The sequence below is a fragment of the Vicia villosa genome, linkage group LG5 (genome assembly GCF_029867415.1).
Source record: "Vicia villosa cultivar HV-30 ecotype Madison, WI linkage group LG5, Vvil1.0, whole genome shotgun sequence".
NCBI classification, from domain to species: domain Eukaryota; kingdom Viridiplantae; phylum Streptophyta; class Magnoliopsida; order Fabales; family Fabaceae; genus Vicia; species Vicia villosa.
The window spans coordinates 170,996,903-171,020,023 of NC_081184.1; the positions used below are offsets into that span (position 1 = coordinate 170,996,903).

The window sequence follows — 23,121 nt, forward strand, 5'->3', positions numbered from 1 at the left end:
TTATTTGCAAGCGGTACTTCGGAAGATTTTAATCTGACGGATTATATAGACGCTGAACGTATTGATTTCTTGGGGCCCTCGACCCAACCACAACAAGAAGGTCCTAGAGTGCACCAACGAACTAGGCGATCTCGCAATAGTCGTTTTCAAAATCCGAACGACTACTAAATTCTATGTAACTTTATTTTTATTTCTATGATGTAATCGTTTTATGTTAATGAAAATCGTTGTCTCATTTCTACATTGTCATTTATTAAAAAAAGATTAGAAAAAAAAGGGAATTGCACTAAGGCGCCATCTGAGATGGCTTAGTGCAGAACAGATGCACGTAGGAGCCATCTCACATGGCGCCTACCTGTAAATGCTACAAGGGAGGCGACATCTCACATGGCTGATGAACTTTAGCCATTTCTAAAATCTGATTATTTATGTAATTTTCTCCGAAACGTAATTGTTTACGTAATATTTCTTTAATACATGGTTATTTTTTTTTTTAAAAAATCACTTAAAAAACCTATTTATAAAAAAATTAATTCTATATTTTTATTAAAATCAATGCACAAATTCTAAAATCTCATTTCTTCATTTAATTCTATATTTTTATTAAAATAGCATTACCCATTATTTAAATATTAGGTTATACAGTTAGTTTTCGTGAGGACCAAAATTGGTCTTATGTCAAAAACAACTTATCAATAAACTGTAGTTTGAAAAATATTTCTGCATTGCATCGAAGTGTTTACCAGGAAACCTTCAGGTCCCTTCCAGTTTCCCACTCTCTCCGGTTTGCGACCACACATTTCGATTTCATTTCACGTCACTCCTCCCCTTCTTCCTCTTTATTACTACATTCTAATTTTCTCTGCTTTTTTTTCTTCTACAGGTTTTCTTCTTCTCATTCTATGCTCATCATCCAAGTACAACACAATCATTTGTTAGGGTTTCAGTTATTTGTAATCACTTTTTTTCTTTCTGTTTTTTATTATCTTAAAAGAAACTGTGCCTTCTTTTGTAATTATTTCTCCATATTAATAATTTATACCTTTCAATTCCTCTTATCCATTACTTCACAATCATCACTCTGTTATATATATTTTTTACATTTTCTTGTTCGTAGTATTTTGTACATTTTTATTGGAAAGAAAATAATTATATAGACTTTATATACATACAATTGAAAGAAAATATATATAGTTATTGTAGTGAAAATCGTTCAAAAAAAGTGTAACAATTTGTTGATGGGGAGCGCTGGGTTGAGCAACCATAGTAACGGGCAGCAGCAGTGGTTAGGGATTACAGAATCCATCTCATTGAGTGGACCCACTGAATTTGATGTCGCCAAGTCCAATGAACTCGAGAAGGTTTTGTTTCTGTGATTATACTGAATTGATTAGTCTTTATTTCCGAGCTTTTACTAGTTTTGTTGTGCTGAATCTTGATTTTGGATTTCAGTACTTGCAAGACGCTGGCTTGTATGAGAATCAGGAGGAAGCAATTTGCAGGGAGCAAGTGCTAGGCAGGCTAGACCAGGTTGAATTCATTTTTTTGAACTTATTTGTGATTTGCTATACTCGCTCATATAATTGTTGGATTTCTTACCCTCTAGACTGAATGCGAATTATTTTGTCCATTTTGTGTGATTTCGATCCCAACAAACTAAGGTAAAGAAGCACACGGCTTCTCTAGAAATATTGTTGAGTTTAGGGTTGTGTATTCAGTTATATGATTATGAATTTTATTTTGTTGTTGTATTTCATGTTATACCATCTTGGAAAAGTGGTGGGTTCCTTATGAATTAATATATTTTTGATGTGATGTTGTGAATTGAACTAGATTGTGAAGATTTGGGTCAAAACCATTACCCGTGCAAAGGGATTTAATGAACAAGTGGTGCAAGAAGCAAATGCCAAGATTTTTACTTTTGGCTCCTATCGTCTGGGGGTATAGTGCTGTTTTTCCTTCCAAAATTTTCTTGTATGCGTCCTCCCTCACACATACTTGCACTTTTTATCTTTGCATTACCCGTTGAGCTTGGGTTATTTTATGAACAGAGGATTCTCGAAGTAGATGATTAGGAAGGCATTGTCATATGGCTTGCCGCTCCAATAGATTAATTATTTTCAATTTATATGTTTTCATGTCAAATGCGATGTTCAAATTTATGGACCAAAAATATTCAATTTAGTCATAGCTTCAATGTATCTATTCAATAATTTATATTGATGGTTTTATCATATTACCATTTTTAATTCAAATTTTGTAGGTGCATGGCCCTGGAGCAGATATTGATGTTCTTTGTGTGGGACCTAGATATGCAACCAGAGATGTGATGATTCTTGCCATTTTTTAATGTAGATATAGGTTTTTCTTGTTATAACTTCTAAAATTATTATTTGAATTGACTTTAGGATGACTTCTTTGGTGAGCTACATAAAATGCTATCTAAGATGCCAGAAGTGACAGAGTTGCACCCAGTGCCTGGTGCTCATGTTCCAGTGATGGGTTTCAAGTTCAACGGTGTCTCTATGGATCTCCTTTATGCAAATTTATCTTTATGGGTTATTCCTGAAGTAAGAGATTTATGGAATACATTTTATTTGAAACTAGTTTAAAATGTAATTGTATTTTACATTTTTATTCACCACGAAATAATACTGTTTTTTTTTGTTGGATAGGACTTGGATTTATCACAGGAATCAATATTACAAAATGCTGACGAACAATCTGTTCGCAGTCTTAATGGTTGTAGAGTGACTAGTCAAATCTTGAATTTGGTTCCAAATTTTCAGGTATTGGATATAAATTTCGTAGACAAAGATAGAATTTTTATGTTCAGCTTTGATCTGACTTCTGGCTTTCCTATAATTGGTTATATTTCCATTTCTGAACTGCAGAACTTTCGTACGACATTGAGATGCATGAAGTTATGGGCTAAGCGCCGTGGCATTTATTCTAATGTATGGGAAAGCTCGTGCTCTAGATGACTTATGTGGTGTTTTTTGGCTGTTTTAACTTGAACTTCTTCAATGTTATCTGTTATTATCATTATGTTCTGATTTACCTAACTTTTCTTCATGCTATGTCATGGGCAGGTTGCAGGTTTTCTTGGTGGTATAAACTGGGCATTGCTTGTTGCTCGAATATGCCAGCTATATCCGAATGCACTGCCTAATATGTTGGTGTCTCGATTCTTTAGGGTATATACACAATGGCGTTGGCCAAACCCAGTAATGCTTTGTGAAATTAGAGAAGGATCACTTGGACTTAAAATTTGGGATCCTAGAATACATCCGAAGGATAAGAACCATCTAATGCCGATAATTACTCCCGCTTATCCTTGCATGAATTCTAGCTACAATGTATCGTCAAGTACATTGCGTATTATGACAGAGGAGTTTCAAAGAGGAGGTGAAATTTGTGAGGTAGCATTCTTTATTTTGACAAAAAAAGTGATGTTTTGATGTATGGTTTAAAATGTTTGTATTTTGATAATTCAAGGAGATAGTCCGTGTTAGTGTTTTTTTAATTACTCTTTTTGGGGTGCAATGGAGGCCTACTGCCCAAAAAGAAAGAAAACTAAACCTATATGCACAAGCTAGATACAAATCATCTTTCACAATAGTAATAGTAAGTTAGTAATAGTAATTAGTAGTGGCAAATCCTTTGAAGGTGAGTCCCAAATTTCCAGTCTATAGCCATGGTCAAAGCTCCATTTAGTAAGCCAATTTGTACAGTTGTTACTTTCAGCAGAGTTTACTTTCAAGCCACCTCCAGTTATGATCCTTGTTGATCCAGTTATGTATCTGTGTGATAAGTCTAGCATTTTAAGCCGTGTTTTCCTCAAAGGTTGGCCGATACTTTGCATTTTTGTTTTTGTTTGACGATAAACAGCAGCATTCAATGAATATTTGCTATGCTAAATGGTGGGTTTCTTTGGAGTTTGGCTCGTGGTGGTATTTTTTGTTTATTGTGCTGGTATTTATTTGTCTTCTCTAGTTTGTTTGTTTGTTTTCCTTGGATTCTCGGGTGTAGCTTTTGGTACTTCTTGTGCCATTTTTGAGTATTTGTACCCTGTTGGGTTCCTCCCTCTTTTTCTCATTTTTATTATAAATTATTATTATTTTCCTTTCAAAAATTTCTTTGTGATGCTTAATATATATTGTTTTTGATGTTTTATAGGATATGGAGGCTAAGAAAGCTGATTGGGATACTCTTTTTGAGTGCTATCCATTTTTTGAAGCTTATAAAAATTATTTGCAGATAGACATTTCAGCGGAGAATCCTGATGATCTTAGAAACTGGAAAGGCTGGGTTAACTCCCGCTTGCGCCAGTTGACATTGAAGGTATTTACTTTAAGTTTTATTGTTTATAGTTTCATTTATTTTCTATTTGTTTATTTTCTGAAAGAGTTGTGGGGAGCAAATTTGTTCTTTCCCCATCTGCATTTAGATTGAGAGGGACACTCATGGCATGCTTCAGTGTCATCCACATCCTGGGGATTTTTCAAACAAATCTCAACCTCTACACTGTTCTTACTTCATGGGTCTGCAACATAAGCAAGGAGTTCCTGCCAAAGAAGGCGAACAGTTTGATATAAGACTAACTATTGCAGAATTTAAACATTCTGTCAATATGTACATTCAACGGAAACATGGAATGAATATATTTGTCACCCATGTGAAGCGCCGCAATCTACCTGCCTTTGTATTTCCCGGTGGTGTTCGGCCTAACTGCCCATCCAAAGTAACCAGGGTGAGGATGCAAAGTTCAGAGCTTAGGATCTCCGGCCACGGTCAAGCAGAAAAATCTCAAGAAGGTACAGTGGCTGTGTTTGGAGATAACAATGATAGGAAGAGAAAGCAAGCAGAAGATAGTGTGGATGAGTTGAGAAATTTCAAGTCCTTTTCATCTCTGTCTTCTGGGAACAGAGAATCCGGTAATGGGAAAAGCATCTCAGAAATTAACCCTCTACTTACTGCTACTGATACATCTAGCTCTAAAGAAGCAGAAAAGCTCGGTATTGAAAATATTACACGTGGTCCATATAATGCACATCAAGCCTTTTCAAAAGAACCTAATGAGCTTGAAAATGATCTTGAGTATAGAAATAATGACAAAGATTTTGGCGGGAACATGAAAAAGGTCAATTTAAACTCTCCATACTCAGAGCCTACAGTGGCAGCAAAACCAGTTTTTTCTCAAAAGGAAACTAGTTGTTCAACTCATATATACTCCAATGAGAGCTTGGAGGAGCTTGAGGTTAACATCTTAATATTTACGTTTGGAATATTTTCAATCATTTACAACAATGATATATCGTATACCATCTTTATCCAATTGATTGTGATTATCTAAAGTCTGAACTGTCTGCTAAAGCTCCTTACAACCCTCAAATTTGCATATGTTCCAGAAGTTGTTTTATATAATTTTTTCAAATGATGTATGTCCAGAAGTTGCGTTAGTAAAGTACATGGTGAGATTATCTGATGTGTAGATAGATTGTATCATTTATCGTATGAAGCTGACAGGTTTCATTATTATATAAAGGATATTGAGTTTGCTTTTCTTTCCGTCACTTCATGATATGAGCTGAATCGATGAAGTGGATTCAGTTTCTCTGTTTTTATTTTTATGTAAAATCCATATCTTTAAAGTGTATGTTCTGCCATGCAGGTTTTTGTTTTTATTTCAACCATGGAATAACATTAAGAAAATTTTCTGACTTGTTTTTTTTCTCTCTCCTTCCCTTTTTTGCTTACAAATTTTACAAAGCCTACTGAGCTAACAGCATCATTGTTAACTGGGAATCATGCACGGGTGCCACAGCGAAAGTCCATTATTAGGTAAACCATAGTTTGTTGAGCAATTTCTACTTGTCATGATTTGTTTGTTTTCGATATTCTTGGAATTGGCTTCTAAGTTTATGTCATAGTTAAGCTGGATCAAAATGTAATTGGTTGATCATTCATTTCTTATTCTCAGGTTCACTTCATTGGGGAAAGCTGCTGACAAAAGTTCTTGAATCTCTCTAACTTTGACGTCAGAAACAAGGTGCTCAGCCATGTACTTTACTAATGTGGAAGGTGAAGTTGTTGAAGAAAAGAAAAGTGGTTTATGAAAATCAAGAATGAGTTTAGGTTGTTGAAATTTGGAAGAAAGCGATGGAGCGCTTGATTATGTATAGAGAGAAAATTATTTTCATTTTTATTTGTTTTTTAATTTAATTATTTTGTTGTTGTTTTTTTTTTTTGTTTATTTTGAATTGGATGTAATAATATGAACTTTCATGTAAAATTGGTTTCAAACTAAATGGACTAATATAAATAGAAATCAAATTATTGCTCATTTTAGATTATTTTTTGTTAAATATGATAATCAAATAAAAAACAAATATAAGCTATTCTTTTTTTTTTTTTGGATTTTTAAAAATTAAGTAACCATGATATTAACATACAAAATTAAACACCACAATTATATTATTATTATACAAAATTAGGAAACTACATTGATGAAGTGAAGATGTAAATGTTGAATTTAGTCAAAGCCAGTGGAGATGTTAGTAATGATGTCAATAACAATGAAGAAGTCACCCAATATGTTGGTAAGTAAATATGTTAGTAGATGTGTCATTGAAGATATCAATGAAGATGGCAATATTAATATTAGTGAAGATGAAAATATTGAAGTAAGTCAATATGTTAGTGAAGATGTCATTGAAGAAATTGATGAGATTGTAAGTGAAGATGTGAATGATAATGCTAATGAGATTATCAATGATGACATTGCTCGTGGAGCTCTTGCTATGAGAAAATATCCAAAAATATCTAAGAAGATAACAGAAGAAGTTCCTATGACCTCTTTAGTTGACTCAGAGAAGGAAAGAAAGAAGACTTCTGCTGACAAGAAAAATGTAGTGATTGATAGTAAGAAAAAAGAGGGCTGCGAAAAAGAAGACTATTGTTAATAAAGGAAGGTTGTGTTTGAGAAGAAAAAGAAGAGTAAGATATGAAGAAGAAAAAGACTGTGGAGAAGAAATCTGGCAAAAATAAAGTTGTGAAAAGAAAGAAGACTGCTCCTAGCATTGTGGAGCATAATGTTGAAGATCATGTCAATGACACCATGGTTGACATAGAAGATGAGGAAATTTTGGTTGAATGCAAAACGAGTTAAAATGTCTATTCGGGGGAAGAGGCTTCCGAAGAAAATTCCACTAATTTCTCTTGACAATGTTTCTTTTTCATTTTGAATAAAATGTAGCCAAGTGTAAATTTATTTTTCATGGAGCTCCCTATTTCAAAAGTGCAATGAAATTATGGAGCTCCTCAGTGATGCTCAATCATTGTAGACTTCACCGATCTAAATTTCGTATGTCAACCAACTATCTTCTTCGTAAAGTCTTAAAGAATCCCGATCCAGAAGGAAGGATGGTATCATAGACAGTGAAACTCTCGGAATACAACATCTAATATGTTCAAAGGAGAAGCATCATATCATAAACTCTGGCATATTTTGTGGAAGAATTTAGCTCACTAATAGACGGGGAGATGCCCCTTGAATGAGTGATACATGTAGATGGAGCCTCCAATGTGAAAGGAAGCGGCGCCAAGATTGTCTTGGAAAAACTTGGCAACATAATCATCGAGTAGGTGCTAAAGTTCTAGTTCACCGCCAACAACAATCGGGCGGAGTACGAGGATTTTATTACTGACAAGATCCTCATCTTAGAGATGGGAGCCTCTAGACTGAAGGCCAAAAATGACTCTTATCTAGTTACCAATAAAGTCATCAGGAAATACCAGGAAAATGAGACACAACTAATAAAATATCTCTAAAAGGTGCAAAGTTTGTCCTCTCATTTTTTACTTCTTTTGAAATATATCACGTCCCCCTAAGTAGAACTTCAGAGTAGACCTCATATCCAAACTCGCCGCATCAAAGACAACGAGATTTATTAGAATCATCATCTAAGAGACTCTCACCTCCTCCAACATCGAGGTGGAGGAGGTGCATTCCTTGGAACTTATCCCCGAGTCTAGCTAGATGTCTCCCATGATATAGTTCCTAGGCGAGCATGAAACCTCCTTGGTGTTTGCAGAAGCACGCAAGAAAGCCTGTGGCAGTCACATTTGTGGAAAAGCCCTCACCCACAGTTTGTTAAGGGCGATATACTATTAACTAACTCTGATGAAGAATAACATCTCCTTTGTCAATAAGTGCGATCAATGCCAGAGACATGCTTACCTTCACCATACCCCGACTGAACTTCTCCAGTCGATGACTTAGCCTTGTCCTTTTTACCAGTGGGTTGTTGACATATTGGGTCCGTTCCCCTTGGCGTCGGGTCAATTAAAGTTTTTGATAGTGTAAGTCGATTATTTCACCAAATGGATCGAAGCAAAGGCTGTTGCTAAAATCATAACTAAGAGAGTTTTCCGTTTCTATTAGAAGAAAATTATGTGTAGATATGGACTCCCCATTGCTATTGTGTCTGACAATGAAACCTAGTTTGCCAATACTATGGTTACTGACTTTTGCAAAGGATGTTGCTAAAACCAAAACCGAGAGAGTATAAACAAAGTTTGTGTCCATAGTACTTCCTCAGGCTAACACCCAAGTGAAATCAGCAAATAAAATAATTCTGAAGGATTCAAGAAGAAGCTTGACGATGCTAATGGTTTATGCACAGAACTGCTCCATGATATGTTGTGTTCGTACCACACCACCCTGCACTCCACCACTAAAACTTTGTTCACCATGGTATATATAGCGGACGACGTGCTACCTATGGAGATCGACTCACCCACATGACAACTATCCTAGTTTATTAAAGGAGCAAACAAGGTAGGACTGTAATGTTCGGAGGACCTAATCAACAGATTGAGAGAAGTCACCCATGTTTGAGAATTTTCAGCCAAGCATAGATTATGTAGAAAATATAACTCCAAAATAAAGCCAAGATAGATGCAAGAAAGCGATCTAATATCAATAAAAGTGATCGCGCAATAGGGAAATCTATAGCTTAAATGGGAAGGGCCATATCGCATATTCCATAAGCACCCTCATGGGGCACATAAGCTGCAGGAGTTGGAAGTACCACTCTTGCCTAGAACCTCGAACACACTCCATATTAAATACTATTTCAGTTAAATTACTCTCCTAATAGACATCATTACTATATACATGTGAACAATTTCTTAAGCGTTGTTGACCATCAGTGATATTTATTTAGATATTTTATATGATGGACTTCATGGCGAAGATCCTTGCCACCCTCTTTTTCGGGAAAATTTCTATATGCTGGACTTCATAGTGAAGATCCTTACTGCCCCTTGAGGCAATATTTATCGGACTTCATAAACGAAGATCCTTGCCTCTCTTTGAGACAATACTAGACTTCATAGAAAATATCTTTGCTGCCCTTTGAGGAAATATTTGTTGGACTTCATAGCGAAGATCCTTGTCGCCCTTTAAGGCAGTACTTGTTGGACTTCTTAGTGAAGATCCTTGCCGCCCTTATAGGCAATACAAATGAGCTATCCAACACCTACAAATAACTCCGTCTGAGAGACTTAGATCTTCCAGAATAATTAAACTCACGCCTGAGGAACTTAGTGTTTCTTCAAACTAGATCTGAAAAAGAAATAACGCCTAAGAGGCGTGATCAAAGTCCCGCCAAAGAGGTCCAAACGCCTCGCCTGAGAGACTTATTGTCTCATCAGCCAAACTACAGATAACTTCATCTGAAGGACTTAGATCTCCCAGGCTAATTAAACTCTCGCTTAAGGGACTTAGTGTTTCCTCAGGCAGACCAAACAATATGAATTTTCGCAAATAAACCATTGAGCCTAAGCAATCATATAGGGAAAGTCGAGGCTTCAAGACTCCCCTATTCACGATCTAAAAGCACTGTGTCCTATGTTCTGTGCCGACCAAAGATTCGGGACCTACTGCTCTGAGTCAAATATCTGGGACCTACTCCTCCGCGTCGGCCAAATGACCAATAACGCAAGGGCCATTACTTAGATTACTCAGCGAGGCCCAAGGTATAAATACCTTCGTAAAGGGTTCTAAGGTACACAATCTCTAATCTCCACTTTCACTATGATTTATCTTGAACCTAATTGACTTGGATGTTGGAGTTCTAAACATGCAAGTACCCTCACTTAGTCCACAGTATGAAGATAGCAACAACGGTTGACAGCACCACATCAAGACCGATACCTTTGGTTCAAGAAGCAATATGGTTGCAACCTTCGATCCACAGTGCCATGTCGATGTAGTGCATCGAAAGCTCTGTTCCGCCTTCATTTCTACAATCAACACCATTTCTAGTTCTGCAACGGAACAATGGCGCCGTCTGTGAGAATCGACTTCCGATTCCTACGCTTTCCCATTTGATTCTCAGATCTGAATTCTAAAGGGATCTATGGCGAAGAAATTGAACTCTCACGAAGCGGAAATATCAAATCTACATCGTTTGGATCCACTAAACTCCGATCTGACGCCTAACATGCAGATTTGTCGATTCTGAGCCACCTTGGAAAAATGCCAACGGAAACCTCAGACCAAGATGCTACCGGAAGTCCTGAACGATTGGGGCCCCCACCTCGAACACTGGGAGGAGCCGATTAGTGGACGCCAAGTTAGGATTTAGATTAGCAAATTCGGGGTCAATTATGTCCTATTTCTCCCTCGATCATGTCATAGGTACCACCCCGCCAAGCACACCTCCATCTGGGCCTATCGAATCCGAGGTAAAATTCAGCATGAACGCGAGAAAGGGTAGAAGGAGTCACCCCTAAAAGGTGCCTCAGATCCGATACCACCTCGGACAATCAGCGCCAGGTGTCTCACCATCTTAAACATCTCATGTCAACCCTAATAATGTCAGGGAGGATGAAGTTATGGGGTCGACCATCGCTCGGTGCTGAATTGCAGACAATTCAAGAGACAAATTGCAATCCGATTCCAGCCGTCCGGATTTTCAAATATTTAAAAAACAATCTACTATTATCAAATTTACAAGATCATCTTCTCTATTTATGAGTATGATGCCTATTTACGTAACAACCGAACTACTAGTAATTACCCATTAATTAACTAACACCGAAGTAACGACTTCTATATCAATATTCTGTCATAATAAAAGCAAGTGATCAAAAAATCTTAGTTTGAAAAATATTTGTAATTGGAGAATCACACTGCACTGCACTGTGTTTGCCGGGAAACCTTCCAATTTCTCACTCTCCGATTTGCATCCACACATTTCTCAATCTCATTCTATTTCATTTCATTCTTCACTTTCTTCCTCTTTCTTTCTTACATTCTAACTTTCTCTCCCTCTTTTTTCCCTACAGGATTTTCTGAACTTCAACTTCAAGTACGCCTCAACATCTACACCGTGTCGCTGTTAATCGCATTCCAAGCATTTTCTTTATGCATTTTAGTGTTGCTCTTTGCTGATTTTATTTGTTAGGGTTTCGGTTCCTAGTTATTCATATGTAATCTGTTCTTTACTATCTTAAAAGAAACTAATTCTTGATTGCTTCTTTTGTAATTATTTCTCCATACTTAATAATCAAACTTTATACCTTTCAATTGTTCTTACCCATTACTGCATAATCATCACTCTGTTCTAATTTTTTTACTTTTACTATTCACATTGTTTTCTACATTTTTATAGTGTTTATATACATTGAATTGAAAGAAAATATATATAGTTATTGTAGTAGTAATATTTCAAACAAAAAGAAAAGAAAGAAAGTGTAACAATTTGTTGATGGGGAGCCCTGGGTTGAGTAACCGCAATAGCGGGCAGCAGAAGTGGTTAGGGATTACAGAACCCATCTCATTGATTGGACCGACCGAATATGATATCGTCAAAACCTGTGAACTCGAGAAGGTTCCGTTTCCGCGATTATAGTCAATTGATTAGTCTTTATTTCTGAGTTTTTACTAGTTCTCTTGTGCTGAATTTTGATTTTGGATTTCAGTACTTGCAAGACGCCGGCTTGTATGAGAATAAGGAGGAAGCAGTTTGCAGGGAGGAAGTGCTTGGCAGGCTAGACCAGGTTGAATTTACTTTGTCGATTGATTGTGTGAAAATCGACGGATGATATTCGAACTTATTTCTGATTTGCTATACTCTCCCTGATGTAATTGGTGATTTATATTGAACAATTAAGATTGTTTGTCCATTTTTGTGTGATATCGATCCCAAGAAACCGAGATAAAGAAGCATACGCCTTTTCCGGAAATATTATCGAGTTTATTTTGAACAATTAAGATTATTTGTCCATTTTTGTGTATTCATTTATATGAATTTTATTTTCTTGTTGCATTTCATGTTATACCATCTACGCAATGTGGTGGGCTCCTTCTGAATTAATATATTTTGGATGTGATGTTTTGAAATGAATTAGATTGTGAAGATTTGGGTCAAAACCATTACGCGAGCAAAGGGATTTAACGAACAAGTGGTGCAAGAAGCAAATGCCAAGATTTTTACTTTTGGCTCCTATCGTCTGGGGGTATAGTGCTGTTTTTCCTTCCAAATTTTTCTTGTTTGCATGCTCCCTCACCCTTACTTGCACTTTTGATCTTCGCATTGCACGTTAAGCTTGGGCTATTTTATGAACAGAGAATTCGGGAAGGAGATGATTAGGACGGTATTGTCATATGGCTTGCCGCTCCAATAAACTAATTCTTTTCTATTTATATCCTTTCATGTCAAATGTGATGTATCTATTCAATAATTTATTTTGTTGGTTTTATTATATTACCATTTTGAATTCAAATTTTTTAGGTGCATGGCTCTGGAGCAGATATTGATGTTCTTTGTGTGGGACCTAGATATGCAACCAGAAATGTGATGATCTTTGCCATTTTTTATTGTAGATATAGGTTTTTCAGGCCATAACTTCTACTAGCTAAAATTATTATTTCAATTGGCTTTAGGAAGATTTCTTTGGGGTGCTACACAAAATGCTATCTAAGATGCCAGAAGTGACAGAGTTGCACCCAGTGCCTGATGCTTATGTTCCAGTGATGGGTTTCAAGTTCAACGGTGTCTCTATGGACCTCCTTTATGCAAATTTATCTTTGTGGGTTATTCCTGAAGTAAGTGATTTATGGAAGACACTTGAAACTAGTTTAAAGTGTAATTGTATTTTACATTTTTATTTACCACCGAGTAATACTGATATTTTTGTTGGATAGGACTTGGATTTATCACAGGAATCGATATTACAAAATACAGATGAACTATCTGTTCGCAGTCTTAATGGATGTAGAGTGACTGATCAAATCTTAAATTTGGTTCCAAATGTTCAGGTATTGGATATAAATTCCGTAGACAAAGATAGAATTTTTATGTTCAGCTTTGATGTGACTTCTGGCTTTCCTATAATGGGTTATATTTCCATTTCTGAACTGCAGAACTTTCGTACAACATTGAGATGCATGAAGTTATGGGCTAAGCGCCGTGGCATTTATTCTAATGTATGGGAAAGCTCGTGCTCTAGATGACTTATGTGGTGTTCGTTTTCTGATTTACCTAACTTTTCTTCATGATATGTCATTGGCAGGTTGCAGGTTTTCTTGGTGGTATAAACTGGGCATTGCTTGTTGCTCGAATATGCCAGCTATATCCGAATGCGCTGCCTAATATGTTGGTGCCTCGATTCTTTAGGATATATACAGAATGGCATTGGCCAAACCCAGTAATGCTTTGTGAAATTAGATATGGATGTCTTGGACTTAGAATTTGGGATCCTAGAATACACCGGGAGGATAGGAACCATCTAATGCCAATAATTACTCCCGCTTATCCTTGCATGAATTCTAGTTTTAATGTGTCGTCAAGTACATTGCGTATCATGACGGAGGAGTTTCAATGGGGACATGAAATTTGTGAGGTAGCATTCTTTATTTTGAAAAAAAATGCGTTGTATTTTTGTTTTTGTTTGACCAGAAACAGCAACATTCAATGAATATTTGCATTGCTTAATATATTGCTTCTGATGTTTTATAGGTTATGGAGGCTAAGAAAGCTGACTGGGATACTCTTTTTGAGTGTTATCCATTTTTTGAAGCTTATAAGAATTATTTGCAGATAGACATTTCAGCGAAGAATCCTGATGATCTTAGAAACTGGAAAGGCTGGGTTAACTCCCGCTTGCGCCTGTTGAGATTGATGGTATTTACTTTAAATTTTATTGTTTATAGTTTCATTTATTGTCTTTCTCTCCTCTGCTTGTATTTGTTTATTTTCTGAAAAAGAGTTGTGGGGTGCAAATTTGTTCTTTCCCCTTCTGCATTTAGATTGAGAGGAGCACTAATGGCATCCTTCAGTGTCATCCACATCCTGAGGATTTTTCAGACAAATCTAGACCTCTGCACCGTTCTTACTTCATGGGTGTGCAACATAAGCAAGAAGTTCCTGCCAAAGAAGGCGAACTATTTGATATAAGACTAACCCTTGATGAATTTAAGCATTCTGTCAATAACTACACTCAACGGAAACATGGAATGGATATATTCGTCACGCATGTGAAACGCCGCAATATACCTGTCTTTGTATTTCCAGGTGGTGTTCGGCCTAACTGCCCATCCAGGGTAACCAGGGTGAGTAATCGAAGTTCAGAGCTTAGAATTTCCGGCCATGGTCAAGCAGAGTTAGGAGATAACAATGATAGGAAGAGAAAGCAAGCAGAAGATAGTGTGGACGCGTTGAGAATTTCCAAGTCCTTTTCAGGGGAGTATCCTTCTGGGAACAGAAACTCCGGTAAGGAGAAAAGCATCTCAGAAATTAACCCTCTACTTACTACTACGGGTGCATCCAGTTCTAAACAAGCAGAAAAGCTCGGTATCGAAAATATTACGCGTGGTCCATATGATGCACATCAAGTCTTTTCAGAAGAACCTGATGAGCTTGAAAATGATCTTGAGTACAGAAATAAAGACAAAGATTTTGGCGGGAATATGAAAAACATCAGTTTGAACTCTCCATACTCAGAGTCTAAAGTGGCAGCAGAACCAGTTTTTTCTCAAAAGGAAAATAGTAGTTCAACTCATATATACTCCAATGAGAGCTTGGAAGAGCTTGAGGTTAACATCTTAATATATCTTACATTTGGAATATTTTCAACCATTTTGCAATAATAGTATATCATATATCTTATAGGTTTTTGTTTTTATTTCAACCATGGAATAACATAAAGAAGTTTTTCTGACTTGTGTTTTTTCTTTCTCTCTTATCCCTTTTTTGCTTACACTCTCTTATAAAGCCTGCTGAGCTAACACCGCCATTGTCAAGTGGGAATTATGCACCGGTGCCACAACGGAAGTCAATATTTAGGTAAAGCATAATTTCTTTAGCAATTTCTACTTGTCATGATTTGTTTGATTTCAATATTCTTGGAATTGGCTTCGAAGATTATATCATAGTTAAAATGGATCATATTTAATTGGCTGATCATTCATTTCTTATTCTCAGGTTCACCACATTAGGCAAATCTGCTGACAAAGGTTCCTAAGACTTTTGCAAGCTTTAGCTGCTGATAAGCTGGGATGTTGATGCTCGTTTCTAGCTTCTTGCTTTCTGATTGACAATAATGTTGATACTGCAAATAAGCACCGAGTTAGAATAACATGGAGCCATCACACATGTTTGCAATCATTTTCAATTTAAAGTTTAAGATTTCTATGTATGGTTTGATTTTTTATAGCAGGCATGACTTTATGTGAGAATTCCTTAAGTAGAATTTAGGAACACAGCAGTGAAATAGCGATAGCATATAGATTGTTCAGTGTGCGTAATTCTCTTCATACCACTTGAGGAGGTCACTACACATTGCTTGGCAAGTCAGAGAAATGTAGAATTCATTCTATTGTTTATATTTTTTTGTGTGGAATGAAACAGTGAAATGTAGAATTCATTCTATTGTTTATATTTTTTTTCTGTGGAATGAAAGTGTAAAACGTAGAGATTCATTCTATTGTTTATATATTTTTGTATGGGATGAAACAGTGAAATGTAGAATTCATTCTATTATTTATATATTTGTGAAGTATAGAATCCATTCTATTGTTTATATATTTTTGTATGGAATGAAACTTCATTCTATTGTTTATACTTTATATATATTTTTTTGTATGAAATGAAAATGCATTCCATTTCATGACCTGTTTTAATCAATTTAAATAATAGAACATACACTTATTCTATTCTATTTTATTTTAGATTTAATATTCTTTTTAATCCTTAGGATTATTTTGGTTCTATAACTTGAAAAAAAAACAATTTGAATAATTTAATTATACAAATGAAGATGAACAACAATCAAAACCCAGAAAATATTTTAGTGACCAATTTTTCTATCACTAAATTGGTCACAAAATTGAGAATGATAATGGTTGGAAGAGTGACATAAGTCTTTGCTCTCATGAAGGAATCAAAATTGGGAATTCCACTTCCAAAAATTTCCCAATTCAGAATTGTTGTTACTAGAAATGGAATTCCACAAACCAGCTGACAAATTTTCAATTTCAAATTTTCAAAATTATTTTAATCGAGATATATTGAGGAAAATTGTACAACCTCAGAGATGCAATTATGTTGAACTTAATTGTTATGCTTTTAATGCGGGTGAGAAGTTGTAATACTTAGAACCAAAGACCATTAATAATACGTTCAAAATCAAAGGAAGTCAAAGATGGTTGAAAGCGATGGAGATGAGATGTATTCACTAATAAGAATCATGCTTGTAGGCTTGTGAGACTATCTAAGAAATAAATGGTGGTTTATACATGTGGATGCAAGTGCGAAGATCAAAGTTCAAGCTTTGCTTGGACTTAATCAAGTGTGTTGAATAATTATTCAAGCTTTGGAGAAAGCAACAAGGTGATTGATGGTTAAGTTGACATCACCATTAATTTTGAATTAGGGTGGAGAACTGTAGAAGGATGCCTCAAAATCTTAAGTGATACAAAGAGAGAAAAAACATTTTTTTAGACCTAGATATTTTTTCGGCAAGCGATGGTGGAATTGCAGGGGTGTGGAGGTGGAAGCTCGTTGAATGAAGACAATCATCAAATACGCAACAACAGGCAAAGATTTGACCGTTGAAGGCGGTTAGGTAGATGTTTAGCCAATGGCCGATTCAGGTACTAAGCCTTGTTTGCGTGCCAGAGGGATATTGAGCCACTGACCTGTTCGTCATCGATCTTCACCCCAAACCTCGCAAAATAAATGATTATTTTGTTGAAGATAATAACTTATTATATCAAATCAAATCCTTCCTATATCTTCTATTTGTATAGTCTCCGCTTCACGGAAAATTTGTTCGTTAGTATCTTGGTCATATATAAACTCTCTAATTTATTTCAAACCTCGCTCAGAGTCTTCAAATCCAAGATGATAAATGACCTCTTTTATATACATAAACATATAAATCCCCATCCTTCTTATTTACCCTATCGTTGTCCTCCACGTCTCATGCGATGCCTTTTATAAATTTTGTTGAGCAATTAAATTCATAACCATCCTTTGCGATAATCCAAAATTATTCGTTCCGTCAAATCTTGCCACTTTGAATTTAGCACAATGGTTATTTGACATATATCTAATGTTAGAATAACAAAAGTAATAAAAAAAGAGTGAATAAATCACAAGACAATGTTTAACATGATATTTGTTTACACAATACGATCAAATGTGCCCATATCTACGACTATATAGCAGATGTAATTTCATATTTATATTTGAATGAATTAGAATTTACAAAATACAAATTATATATATATATATATGTATATATATATATATGTATATATATATATATATATATATATATATATATATATATATGTATATATATATATATATGTATATATATATATATATATGTATATATATATATATATGTATATATATATATATATATGTATATATATATATATATATGTATATATATATATATATATATATATATATATATATATATATATATATATATATATATATATATATATAATATTTTAATCCTAATTATGAGACTAGTCTGTAAACTATACCACGGAGGCTATTGTCCGCAACATTAAACAATCGACCTTAAGAGACATTTGAGTCAAACAAATTCGTCTCAATATCTACAAGTCATACTCTAAGCACAATAGAAATGTGTCACTTAATCACACCAAGTGAATATAAAAGAATAACATGGTATAATTTATCTTATATAGAAATCATAGTCTTAATATATTTATTATACCACCACTTTGAATTGAATACATATAATATAGCATATTATAGACCTAGAGAATACGATGCTTGGCCATCCAAGCTTTGGAAAGGATACCAACTTGGGCAACATGTTATATATAGAGACAATATATATTTCATGATTCACTGTCACTCAACCAGCCAGCAACACAATGAATTAATATTTCTTAACACATCATTCCATTTTTAAACTAATAATCATTACAAAACTAACTAGTTGATCAAATATTATTGAACTTATTTAGTTATATATCATCCTCTCTTAACTACCTTAATAAAATAGATTCATGAACACAAATTTAATGTCTATTATCTCCCCTCTTGCATTGCAATTTGCATGTGACGATAAAATGAAAACATGTGTTTTAGGTACAAGTTGCATGTTGCAACAAACATTTATGTTTCATCCTAACAAAAAAAAAAAACCAAGTTGTGGTCAATCTTAGATTTAAACTGGTTAATGTCACACTCATGTTTGGTAATAATAAGATTGATGTTTTTGGATTGGTCTCATTACTAGGTTGTTATAAACCTAGTACTTGCAATCAAACATTACCATAGAATCAATCTTGTATTGTATCAAGCATGGTGAACGAGCATTTAGATTTGGAGTATGTGTTTGTGCCATTGGGTTTATTGGTGTTCTTTTTGTACCATATGTGGCTTCTCTTCACCATTCTTCGTCAACCTCATCGAACTATCATTGGCTTAAACGCTGAGTCTCGTCATCAATGGGTTTATGCCATGATGGCTGTGAGTCAATTCTTAATTTACAGCTTTTCTATTGTAATTCATAGAAACAAATGGTTTTTGATCTCGCACACCAGCTGTTTGATCATCTCATTCTAAGGAATTCTCTTTTTGTGCAACATTGTTTTTGCTTTTGTTAATTTAATTGCTATAATTTCAGGATCCCTTCAAGAATGGTGTTTTGGCGGTCCAAACAATGCGTAACCATATCATGGCATCGACTCTTCTTGCTACAACAGCAATCACACTAAGTTCACTGATCGGTATTTTCGCTAGCAGTTCCTGGAGTTCTGATGACACGTCTTCCATACTTCACAGTACTTCGTCAATCAAACGTATTTCGATTACTATTTGTTTTCTCGTTGCATTTTTATGCAATATTCAGTCTATAAGATGCTACTGTCATGTCAGCTTTTTAATCACTGCGCCTACACTTCGAGATAAAAAGGCGTATATGGAATATATTGCTAAGACGTTGAATCGTGGAAGTCACTCTTGGTCACTTGGATTGCGAGCATTTTACTTGTCATTTCCTCTATTCCTATGGATTTATGGACCTATACCGATGTTTGCTTGTTCCTGCTTTACATCATTCTGTTTGTACTTTTTGGATACTACTGCTAGAATCACAAGGGATCTTCACAGTAATTCGTTCACGAAGGAGAGTAATGATGTAGAATCTGCAGTGGAATCTGATTACCATTCTTTAGCTGGTAACAACTTGGCTCAAAATGCAGCTGTAGATAATGTGTAATTGATGTATATTTGTAGCGTTGACAATTTTAGCGACCTTTTTTGTGTATGATTCTGTTAATAATTATGAACATGTGCATTGGATGTTGGAAGTTTCAAAGAGTAGAGTTCTAGGTAGTGACTTTTAGTTTTTTACGAATGTAATTTTTAAGAGGATTGATTTTGCCGTCTAAAAAGAAGTAGCGGCACAGTTTGTTGTCTGCTTACCTTCTTTTGGATATGGTTGCACAGATCTCCGAAGTTGCACGGGGAGGGCCTATAAAATTAACACTCCTACGTTTAAATCATTGAGTGAATGAAAAGAGGTAGAGTAAAATTGTAAGCAAAATCATACTTTAGTCTGCACAGTATGCACAGGTGATGACTTATATATATGGAGGAGAATAGGCTAAGCCGACCTTCTAGGGGCCTAAGTCTGGCCTATTTAAGTTTGACTTATCCTAGTTTGTTTGATAAAAAAAGTTAGACTTATGTTTTTTAAAAAGTCTATTTAATTAGATATGTCAGACTTAGACTATTACAAAAATCTATGAAGCTTGATAGATCGGTCTATATATGCACATCTATTAGAAAATAGGTCAAATAATATACAAAAGGTTGTGTAGTATATTTAAAAATAGGTAAAATGGACTATTTTTAAAGTCTCAATGTGTTATAGGTTTTTAAATAGACTTTAAGGCCATACAAGACTTTTAAAAATGTCAAATCAGACAAAGAAAAAACCTATAATAGACCATAGACTAGGCTCGGACTTTAAAAATTTGTAGTAGGCTAGACTCATGCATTCTAAAACCCGACCTTCCATATTCCCATCCTTATATAGGATGGATGTAATTGGGTCTATTTTTTATTGGGGATATTACCAACCTAGAATAGTTGCCCCAATGTTTATTGTGACATGGCATATGATAAGCCTTTCAAAAAATCAAGTTGAGGTCTCTTATATCAGGATCCTTATGCAAAGAAGTGGAAGAGATAATTGCATTTAATGGCAGTCACGTTGTTGAAACATTTCACAAGATTTCCTTAGATATGGCCCTAGGCCCGTAGGATATGGTGTGGCGCTTCCCCTAGGGTGTTCGAGTGCACTCAAGTGTCATTGTATTTTTTAGACGAGATTTAACTGTTGTTTTTCATCTTTCCATTTTCTCATTCAAAATCGGTTATTTACCAATCTTGCTTTACTATATAAAGATTATTATGGCCTTTCAAACTATTTTCACTTCTTAGAGTTGAAACTTACTTTCTTCTCATAAAATCTTTACTCTTCCTGCTCTAGTGACCTCATATTTCTCATATAACCTAGGTTCTGTGTTTCTTGACTCACCATCATTTTTGAGTTTCACTTGCCTTTAAAAGTTTATTCGCTTCACCTCTTTGTTCAAGTATCATTTCTATAATTTTTTTTCTTACATTTTGCTTCTTTGTTTTCTTGTCTTTTACTATGACCAATATATAAAATATGCATGCGAACATAATAAATGACCATGATGGTGCATATTCTTTGTCAACTTCAATATTTGAAAACCCATATATTCAAATGTTGACCTTTTAGAGGTTAATCGATCCAACCCTAATCTTGTCGTGCTTAGAGATAGTTTTGGGACTAGCGAGGATTCTGTAGAAAGTGGCAATGAACCCGTTAGCGCCTCTCTTGAGGAGAGTATTGACGAATCTTCTAAAGAAGATGAAGATATAAACTTCGGTAACCTTGATGCGAGGGATGTGGTTGTCCGCTTTCTTTCTCTATCAGGACTCATGAGTGATGGGCCCGCTATTTCACTAAAACTTTTAGAGCGACGCATGGTCGGGACTATTACGATATTGAAATTAAAGATCACATTAATTTTCGAAGTCAGACTATAGTTTGTTATCAACATTATCTTTTTCACGACAACTGAGAATACATAATCCGACGAGAGCATGATGGTTCGGTGGAGTCGGGTGGATATTATATTTTTTTCTCTTAATTTAATTGCGAGCAAGTGTGAATCTTCTCTGTTCATGTTACACAAACCTAACCAATGTACTCGTTTGCTAGTCTATGTGGATGATATCATCATCACCGGCACCTCAAAAGTCTTCATCCAACAACTTATTATAAAGTTGAATTTTTCATTCTCTCGTAAAGACCTAGGGAAATGCAATTACTTTTTGGATATAGAGGTCCACCACCTACTTAATGGATTTATTCTCTTATACCAAATCAAGTACTTAAAGACTTTCTCACTAAGGAAAATATGGCCTAAACTAAGAACATTTCATCTCCTATGGCATCTAGTACAAAACTGTCTAAGATAGACTCAAACAATATTGTTGATCCAACAAGGATCAGGTCTATTGTAGGGGCTCTACAATATGCCATTACAACTAGACCTGAAATTTCATTTGATGTCAACAAATTCTACCAATTCCTCTCTAATAGCCTTAAGGATCACTAGGAGGATGTCAAAAGAATTTTAAGGTATTTGCAAGGCACTATCAACAACGGTCTTCTGCTTATTCCATTCAACATCATTGTTCCTATCACCATAGCTGACTTTTGTGATATTGACTTGGCTTCTGATCCAGATGATAAAACATCCACATCTGGTGCTTACATCTTTCTTGGTCCTAACTTGGTTTTCTGGTAGGCTAAGAAACAAACACTAATTTTTAGATCCAATGCTAAGGTAGAATGTATAAGTTTGGCCCATGCTATAAATGAAATTGTGTGGCTCCAATCCATTTTACTTGAGCTCAAGGTCAAGCATCAAGTGTCAATAATCCTATGTGACAACCTAGGTGTATTGGCCCTCTCAGACCGCCAAGTTCCTCATTCAAGAACAAAGCACATGGAGTTAGATATTTTCTTTGTTATAGAAAGAGTGATCAACAAAATTCTCATTATATCACATATTTCAGCACATAGCCAATGGCCTGACATTCTAACTAAACCTTTGTCCACTACCAATTTTATTAAACTTAGGGACAAGTTATGAGAGGTTGAAAAGATGTCCATGGCCAACCACCTTGAACTTGAAATGAAAATATTAGGAATAAGGTTTGGGTCACTTTATAATGAGAGTTGGGCTTGTGGCCTAATTCTCTTTCCCCTCCCTATATCAGAATTATGTTACAAGTTGGTTGTGTGTAACCAACTACAAATACCAATTGTAATAACTAAAATCAATAGCATAATTCATATTCTCTCTCCCCCCTCTTTCTCTCAACTCAATGTATACTAGTTTTAACAAACGGGAGTGTGAAGACTTTTTTTTGTAACTCATTTAGTAATCTCTTGTAGCTACTTTTGAGGTACAGTAAATCAAAAAACTACTCTTTTCCCCATAAT

At 35.2% G+C, this 23,121-nt stretch overlaps 3 protein-coding genes across 7 annotated transcripts; all 3 read left to right on the forward strand.

Moving 5' to 3' along the window:
• The first annotated feature begins 688 nt into the window (after positions 1-688).
• LOC131603914 (nuclear poly(A) polymerase 1-like) lies at positions 689-6,558 on the forward strand. Of its 4 annotated transcripts, none has more exons than XM_058876374.1 (13): positions 691-757; positions 884-953; positions 1,195-1,361; positions 1,453-1,530; positions 1,834-1,941; positions 2,264-2,326; positions 2,409-2,570; positions 2,676-2,957; positions 3,093-3,422; positions 4,180-4,344; positions 4,451-5,260; positions 5,774-5,844; positions 5,984-6,558. In XM_058876374.1, the coding sequence occupies exons 3-13, from the start codon at positions 1,239-1,241 to the stop codon at positions 6,021-6,023; spliced, it is 2,232 nt and encodes a 743-aa protein (XP_058732357.1). In that variant the 5' UTR covers positions 691-757; positions 884-953; positions 1,195-1,238; the 3' UTR covers positions 6,024-6,558. The 4 variants fall into 4 exon arrangements, with proteins under 4 accessions (XP_058732360.1, XP_058732357.1, XP_058732356.1 ...); XM_058876375.1 differs by having other exon boundaries at positions 731-784; XM_058876377.1 differs by having other exon boundaries at positions 689-1,361; positions 2,676-2,789; positions 2,895-2,957; positions 5,984-6,550.
• Positions 6,559-11,071: 4,513 nt separating this feature from the next.
• Positions 11,072-16,045, forward strand: LOC131603915 (nuclear poly(A) polymerase 1-like). Of its 2 annotated transcripts, XM_058876379.1 has the most exons (12): positions 11,074-11,903; positions 11,995-12,072; positions 12,424-12,531; positions 12,807-12,869; positions 12,959-13,120; positions 13,220-13,333; positions 13,439-13,501; positions 13,588-13,917; positions 14,034-14,198; positions 14,324-15,109; positions 15,289-15,359; positions 15,498-16,043. In XM_058876379.1, exons 1-12 carry the CDS (start codon positions 11,781-11,783, stop codon positions 15,535-15,537), a joined length of 2,103 nt encoding a protein of 700 aa, XP_058732362.1. In that variant the 5' UTR covers positions 11,074-11,780; the 3' UTR covers positions 15,538-16,043. The 2 variants fall into 2 exon arrangements, with proteins under 2 accessions (XP_058732361.1, XP_058732362.1); XM_058876378.1 differs by having other exon boundaries at positions 11,072-11,903; positions 13,220-13,501; positions 15,498-16,045.
• A 2,741-nt stretch (positions 16,046-18,786) lies between these two features.
• On the forward strand, positions 18,787-20,160 carry LOC131608203 (uncharacterized). Its single transcript, XM_058880126.1, has 2 exons — positions 18,787-19,037; positions 19,195-20,160. Exons 1-2 carry the CDS (start codon positions 18,870-18,872, stop codon positions 19,786-19,788), a joined length of 762 nt encoding a protein of 253 aa, XP_058736109.1. The 5' UTR covers positions 18,787-18,869; the 3' UTR covers positions 19,789-20,160.
• The last annotated feature ends 2,961 nt before the right edge of the window (positions 20,161-23,121 follow it).

Excerpts from the sequence above, each read along its gene's own strand:
- LOC131608203 (XM_058880126.1), top strand. The coding sequence starts at position 18,870 with ATGGTGAACGAGCATTTAGATTTGGAGTATGTGTTTGTGCCATTGGGT. Across the intron at positions 19,038-19,194 it reads GGGTTTATGCCATGATGGCT|GATCCCTTCAAGAATGGTGT; the intron begins GTGAGTCAATTC and ends CTATAATTTCAG.
- LOC131603914 (XM_058876374.1), top strand. The coding sequence starts at position 1,239 with ATGGGGAGCGCTGGGTTGAGCAACCATAGTAACGGGCAGCAGCAGTGG. Across the intron at positions 5,261-5,773 it reads AGAGCTTGGAGGAGCTTGAG|CCTACTGAGCTAACAGCATC; the intron begins GTTAACATCTTA and ends AATTTTACAAAG. Across the intron at positions 5,845-5,983 it reads CAGCGAAAGTCCATTATTAG|GTTCACTTCATTGGGGAAAG; the intron begins GTAAACCATAGT and ends TCTTATTCTCAG.
- LOC131603915 (XM_058876378.1), top strand. The coding sequence starts at position 11,781 with ATGGGGAGCCCTGGGTTGAGTAACCGCAATAGCGGGCAGCAGAAGTGG. Across the intron at positions 12,870-12,958 it reads CTAGATATGCAACCAGAAAT|GAAGATTTCTTTGGGGTGCT; the intron begins GTGATGATCTTT and ends AATTGGCTTTAG. Across the intron at positions 13,502-13,587 it reads GCCGTGGCATTTATTCTAAT|GTTGCAGGTTTTCTTGGTGG; the intron begins GTATGGGAAAGC and ends TGTCATTGGCAG.